The following is a 7,634-nucleotide window of genomic DNA, read 5'->3' as shown; positions in this document are numbered from 1 at the left end:
ACACTTTAAGGTACAATTTTGTTTTTAATTTATCCAAAATTTAGTAAATAAATTAGTAATTTTAATATTTTCTTAATTATATTTTTTGATCTAGCTATTTAATTTTTTATATTTTTATTAATTCCAAAATAATTAGTTATTATTATTATTATTATATTTTTATTTATTAACAACAAAAAATAAAAATAACCTACCACTACTAAAAAAACAGCGTTTAGCGACGGATATTTGCAACGAACTACATTCCGTCACTATATTACGACGGATTTGCGATGAAATTACCATTTTGTTGCAAAATTAACAATTGAGTTTTTTGATTTATAATATAGCGACGAATTTGCAATGGAATATTTAATTCGTCGCTAAATATTAGCGCGAAATTTTGGCGCCTAAATTTTCCTACGGATTTAGTAACAAAATAAGGGTGACAAATTAAATTAATATTTTGCGACGGAATTAGTGAGGAAAAAAAGGTCGCTAAACTTTTATATATATTTTTATAAAATTTATATTATATAGTGACAAAAATATCCGTCAATATAATATTTTCTAAATATATATATTTATTTGAAAGTGACGGATGTCATAATCCATCACAAATTCCGTTGGAATTTTTTTTAAAGTGATATTTTCTTAGGGCACAAGATATTCACACTCACACTTACACTTTTCAGAGATGAAGCTCTGAAACTCCAAGCCCTCCATCTCTGAAACTCCATTTCGATTTCAAACTCCATCTCGAAGCTGGTAACACTCGAAGCTCTGAAGCAAGTCTCCATCTCGAAGTTCTGAAGCAAGTCTCCATCTCGAAGCTCTGAAGCAAGTCTCCATCTCGAAGTTCTGAAGCAAGTCTCCATCTCGAAGCTCTGAAGCAAGTCTCCATCTCGAAGTTCTGAAGCAAGTCTCCATCTCGAAGCTCTGAAGCAAGTCTCCATCTCGAAGTTCTGAAGCAAGTCTCCATCTCGAAGCTCTGAAGCAAGTCTCCATCTCGAAGTTCTGAAGCAAGTCTCCATCTCGAAGCTCTGAAGCAAGTCTCCATCTGGAAAGGTACGCGCTCAAACTCCATTTTCGATTACAAAGCTTCAGTTTCCCCAAATGGATTTGTTGGTTCAGACATCAAGGGGAATCAATTTCCCAAGCTAGGTTTATCAAGAACCAGTTATAAAATCAAAACCCTAGCTCCAATTTGCAGTATTTCCACATCTAGGCCAGCTTCGATTTTGATGACTTTCAACTCTTTCTCTTTGAAAAATAGGAACCCCCACTAGGAATTTCGGTCAGATTCCTGTATTAGGATATCAGATTAACTCGACATACCATTGTTTTCCAGTTTCAACTCGACATACCATTGTTTTTCAGTTGCATAATATGAACCCTAACTAGGAATCATTTCAGTCGACCACTAAAAATAGAGATTTTAGTCGTTTGGGTGTTATGAAAATATTATATTTTAACTATGAATTCTTTCCATTTCGTTTAGCTTGAAGTAAGATTGAATGTCCTGAAAATGATGAAGAGGAAGAGTTTGAAGAAGACATAAATAGTGACTAGTGCTTGATAATCTACTATTGTATCTTCAATGTATTTTCTTTGTTTCTGATTTTTAATTTAGGATAATGTTCTTTAGTTTCTGCTTTTAACTATGTGTATTCTATTTCTTATTCTAACTCTTAATTAAATCTACTAATTGCAGCTTTAATAATTGTTATACATTCTAGTTAACTATGCATTTATTAGAATTACTTACAGTTAATATAGAGGATTCCTTATTAGAATTACTTACAGTTATTTACTGATTGTGATAAGTGTTTCACTCTACTTTCTGTTACTGTAATAGTTCTCATTATTATGGATAATGTTTTATTCTATTTTGTAACAGTCATGATCTAACAACAATATATATTTTATATTTGTTTACAGATATGGCTCGAGGCAGAGGTCGTGGCAAATCCTCAGGTAAGAGTAATCTTGCTATTCGTGTAAGCATGCCAACTATTCCCATGCCCACTATAGTTTCTCCTCAACAAGGTGGTACCCCATACATTGTAACGTCAACTCAAAGTATCAGTACAACCATCTCTGAGGCACCTCCAGCTACACAAAATCAGAATAACCTAATAGGTCAGGGTCTGTCTACTCAGAACAACCCATCAGATCATACCAACACAGTTGCTGCTACACCAAATCAGAGTAACGTAATAGGTCAGGGTATGTCTTCTCACAGTAACCCAATAGATCATACCAACACAGTTGCTGCTACACCAAATCAGAGTAACGTAATAGGTCAGGGTATGTCTTCTCACAGTAACCCAATAGATCATACCAACACAGTTGCTGCTACACCAAATCAGAGTAACGTAATAGGTCAGGGTATGTCTTCTCACAGTAACCCAATAGATCATACCAACACAGTTGCTGCTACACCAAACTAGAGTAATGTAATAGGTCAGGGTCTGTCTCCTCAGGGTAGCCCAACAGGTAATAGCCATACACGGACCCTTGTCTTTATAACTCATGCAGGGTTAGTCCATTCTTTTGCTTTTATTCTAACTTGTTTCTACTTACCCTTGTCTTTCTACTTAGGCTTCTTCCCTAATTTTCTAACAAAGAAATATTGTTTCTAATATCATGTCATTTCTCCACCCTTTAGTTGCGGCAGCCTATTTTTGAAGTGTATTTGTACCTATTTTTAAAGTGTATTTGTATTCTATTTGGCTTTACATGGACCATACTGCTTTTGAAGGAATTGGTTAAGCTTTCAAGCTAGAAGCTCAAAATGCACACTTCAGACGACATTTGCAGCAGCTTCAGTTTACCTACTGTAAATGAAAATTTTAAACTCAATCTATAGGTGTACATTTAGGATTTTTGTCAAGAGTCGTAGTGACGTGCTGAGAATTATTTTGTGTTGCTTCTGTTGGAATGTTTATGAACTCAATCTATTTGAACAACAAATGTTTATTATGTGTTGCTTCTGTTAGAATGAACTGATCTTTCTTTACGATAGTAAGAAACTATGAAAGAGATTGGTGTGAATTTCATTGAATATTCAGGGTTGTAGCATGTAGCCTTTGTCATTGATTGTCTTGCTGCCTAGAATACTCTTTATATACACTTCAAGTTGCAGGCTAGTTGTTGTTACTTATTCATTGTAATACCATCTGCTCTTAGTACATCCATGTATGCACCCTTAAAATTTTATTCTTAGTTAGGTGATGCATCTGCTAGGTGCTGAACATTAGAATTGCTACGCAAGATTCTCAGGTGATGCATCTGTCAAATTTGCAGATTTTTCAAGTTAAAAATTTGCAGAATTGCTGGGCAGAATTCCAAGTAAAAAATTTCCAGATCATGTGCGATCTGAAAATCAGTTTATAACTGCTAGCTTATTTTTTTGCCTATTTTACTGCTAGCTTATCAGTAATATGATTATTCATTCTGTTAGCACTGATAAATATAATGTCAGATACTAATATTATTTTTTATTTATGATAACCCTCCTAATGACCTCTTCGACTTTACACGGGTTGGAACCATCTAAACCATGCTCTAATTTCATATCCAAGTCTTTCAAAAGTGAAGTTGATCCTAATGGAATCAATTGGAAAGGTGTCTCAAATGATGTAAGAACTGCTTATTTTGGAAAATTCAAGGTATAGCTTTTCATCGTTAGTGAGTTTAGTAAGTGTATTCACATTTATAGACAGGACGTTAATGTATTACTTTCAAAATTTATTTCAGAAAAAAATGTATTGGGATGTTTCCATTAGTGAAAATGAAGTGAAGAGTAAAATACAGGAATTTCATTTCTAAAATAAAAGGGGGAGGAGTTAGGCCAGATTTTGCACCTGAACATGTGTGGGGAAAGATGGATGCAACGTTTGGGGAAGTGATGAGTGTATTAAGAAGGCAGAAATAAATGCAAAGAATCGTCGTGATGGCCGTGAAGTTGTTGTTGGGACTCACACGGGCGGCTCTATCTCAATTGGAGAATATCGCAAGAAACCTGTGAGTATATATTTTACGAACTCTTTAACTAACATCTTCTTGTCTGGTATATGTTTGTATCTGAACACAAAATATGCACTTAATATGATTATATCTAATAATTAAGTGGTTTCTTTTTTATAGGTTATTGAAAAAGGTAGAGATCCAACACCAAGTGAGTTACATTTGCACGTTCACACACATGGTCATGATGGAAAATCATTTGTTGGTGAACGTTCTCGAATTGTCTATGTAAGTCAAACTTTAAAGCCTATCTAAAAATTTAAATGTCAGGTCTCATAGGTTCAAAATCATATTAGTTGCTGTTGTTTTTGTATAATCCAGGTGTTGTTTTGATGCTTGTTCGCTGCAATTTTAGTGTTGTTTTAGCGCGATCCTACTTCTGGTTTATAATGACTCTAGTGTAGTTGTTTTTTATGCAATTCTAGTCGTGTTTTAGAGCGTATTTGTTGCTGCTTTTTTGCTATAATGCAGGTGTTGTTTTAATGCTTTTCTGCTGCAATTTTAGTGTTGTTTTAGTGCGATTCTAGTGTTGTTTTAGTGTGACTCTAGTGCAGTTGTTTTATGTGCAATTCTAGTCGTGTTTTAGAGTGTATTTGTTGCTGCTTTTTTGATATAATGCAGGTGTTGTTTTAATGCTTTTCTGCTGCAATTTTAGTGTTGTTTTAGTGCGATTCTAGTGTTGTTTTAGTGTGACTCTAGTGCAGTTGTTTTATGTGCAATTCTAGTCGTGTTTTAGAGTGTATTTGTTGCTGCTTTTTTGATATAATGCAGGTGTTGTTTTAATGCTTTTCTGCTGCAATTTTAGTGTTGTTTTAGTGCGATTCTAGTGTTGTTTTAGTGTGACTCTAGTGCATTTGTTTTTGGTGCAATTTCAGTCCTGTTTTAGAGTGAATCTGATGCTGCTTCAGGGTAATTTAGGTGTTGCTTGAGGCTTTTTTTGGTGCAATTTTAGTGTAATTCAGGTGTAAGTCATTATCCAACAAGAGTAAACTTACATTTGGCTGCCATCTTGACCATGTAATCATCTTTCTAAAATACCACTACTGGCAGCCCCTGTTTAGTGGTGTTAACAGGGCTAGTAAACTCAATAGGAATATCATTTTTGGACTTATTGTGCCTTAGACGAGCAACATATGATTGAATAATCGTATAGGAAGCTGGTTCAGGGATTGAGTTAACTTTCTGTTAAAGGAAAATGGATTCAACATTGATAGAATTACAAAGGCAATAGAAAGGAGTTGCTCCAGTTAGCACATCCACTCCACTTAAAAGATAGGAAACAGCTCACACAACTGAGAAAGGATCTGCTAACAAGAAATCAAAGGCTAGTGGTAGTAAGAAGAAAAAGTAGTTAGCATCAAGTTAAAGCTTGCAGTGAAAGTGATGGTTTCGTACCTTGGTCAATCAGGTTTCAAACGTCTTGTTTCTTTTCTTTTCTTCTGTAGCTCTCGACCCTCCCCTCTTTTTCAAATTTCAATCAATGAATGTATAAATCTAGATTTTTCCTGGGCTCTCATCCTATGTGAATTGGCATTTCTATAAGTTGCATAAGTTGCATGCATCATTTAATTCATAACACCAATCTTAGAGTAGGCTGGGTTCTTTCGACCATAGTGTGAGTGCTTGCAGGTTCCTTTCGCAGTTCAATTTGAATGGGAGTTGGAGTAGACACCATTGGGTTGTCCTGAATCCCAAATGAGAAATTTGAGGATTGTGCATCATAAGAGTAGTTCCCTGTAACTTGATTCCTTGATTTTTTTTATCATATGTAAAATGTTTTTGTGTATGTGTTTTGGGGGGTCTTGAGACCTCTTGTCCTGTTTTGTGTGTGTCTTTTGGGGGGTCTTGAGACCTCTTGTCTTGTTTTTTATCATATGGTTGAAAAATGTACACTGCATTTAAGCTTAAAAGCTTATGCATCTTTCTGCATTTTCCTTCAAAATTTGTTTTGTTCCCTATCTTTAATGCTTTCTCATTTCCTCTACTTACTATAGGAAAAATATGAAGAAATATTACGGGAAAAAATTGTGTCTCAAACTGATATTGATCAATGTAAAGCATATTACCAAGCTGCGTAAGGAGAAAACAAAAAAGAATATATGGTCTTGGATTTGAAGCACAAAATTACTATGGGCAGAATCATTGTGGCTCATCATCATTACCACCTCCATTTTCTCAATCAACATCGACAACAAAAATGGATGAGTTGTAAAGCAAATGGTGCCTACACTTACTAGTCATCTTATTCCTATTATTGTTGAGCAGGTGCAAGCAGCGATTACTGATCCCTCTGGCAACCCATCACTTGTGACACCCATAGTGTCTCCTACTACTAATGTGGATGAGGTTGATCCCTCAATTTCAAGTGACGATCGTATCCCTTAGTCTCCCGCAACTTTAGTTTTTGATATTGTCATGTTTTTTGGAAACTACGAATCGTGCAGTAACATTTTGATGAATGTAGGTTCATTTAAGAGTACTTGATAGTTTTCTTTATATATTTTAACCAAATGTATGTAGCAACAAATTTAGCGACTATTTGGTCGTTTCTATGTAAAGAATGTTGGCGACGGATTAGCGACGGATTATCGAAGGCCTAATATGTTGAGACAGAATATGTTGCAACGGAAATTTTGTCACAAATTTATCCAAAATGACGAAATGAATTATGAAATTAGCAACAAAACTATATAAATATAATGACGACTATGTCCGTAACTAACAATGGCGACGAAAATATTTCGTCACTATTACGTCGCTAAACATGTGACGGAACTCATTTTTCGTCCTAGAATTATGAAATTAGCAACAAAATTGTATAAATATAATGATGACTATGTCCATTGCTAACTAGTGGCGACGGAAATATTTCGTCACTATGACGTCACTAAACTAGTGACGGAACTCATATTTTCGTCACTAAGAGCTTATTAACGAGCGTAATAGCAACAATCAATAATCCGTTGCTAATCCATCACTAATCATGTTTAGTGACGGATTTTCAATGGATAGTGACGGATTTTTCCCGTCGGTAAACACCGTTTTTTTTGTAGTGTATACTCATCTCCCATTACCCCCACTCTACCCACTACCCCACTTACCCAACTCACACACTAGTACACTTCACACACGACACAACACATACATACTACTACTACTATATCAACAGACACAACACACCCAGGCGGGAAGGGATCAGAAAACACAGAGAGAAAAAAACAATACTATACTACACGAGCAAGAAGAAAAAAGGAACGACACTCAAGAAAACAAAAATAAAAACTTTCCATTTTATTTCATTATCCTTTTAAAAAATTCACCAAAACATTCACATTCCTCTTCCTTTCTCATTATTATTTTCATATAAACACCATACATATAGCACCACACACACCTACAAAAAATTTGTGGGTATTCTAATTGAGCTTCGGTTAAGATTTTGCGGTATTCAACTTTACCTTATCTTTCTATTTATTTATGGAATTTGATGTAATTTTATGACAAGTTCTTTTTATATTTTGTTTCATTCATGAATTTGATTGGAATGATTAATTTGTTAGTTGTTATATCTCTATTTCATGAATAAGGTAGCTTTAATAGATGAATTATTTATTTATTTATTT

At 34.6% G+C, this 7,634-nt stretch overlaps 1 protein-coding gene across 1 annotated transcript; it reads left to right on the top strand.

Annotated features, from left to right (window-relative positions):
* Positions 1–1,922: 1,922 nt before the first annotated feature.
* LOC107060384 (uncharacterized) lies at positions 1,923–6,396 on the top strand. The gene is made up of 4 exons (XM_015308308.1): positions 1,923–2,370; positions 3,869–4,008; positions 4,132–4,239; positions 6,277–6,396. Exons 1-4 carry the CDS (start codon positions 1,923–1,925, stop codon positions 6,394–6,396), a joined length of 816 nt encoding a protein of 271 aa, XP_015163794.1.
* The last annotated feature ends 1,238 nt before the right edge of the window (positions 6,397–7,634 follow it).

This window comes from Solanum tuberosum, unplaced genomic scaffold (genome assembly GCF_000226075.1).
Source record: "Solanum tuberosum cultivar DM 1-3 516 R44 unplaced genomic scaffold, SolTub_3.0 scf00001, whole genome shotgun sequence".
Lineage (NCBI taxonomy): Eukaryota > Viridiplantae > Streptophyta > Magnoliopsida > Solanales > Solanaceae > Solanum > Solanum tuberosum.
Note: the sequence above shows the minus strand (reverse complement) of the source record. Positions and strands in the feature narration are given on the sequence as shown.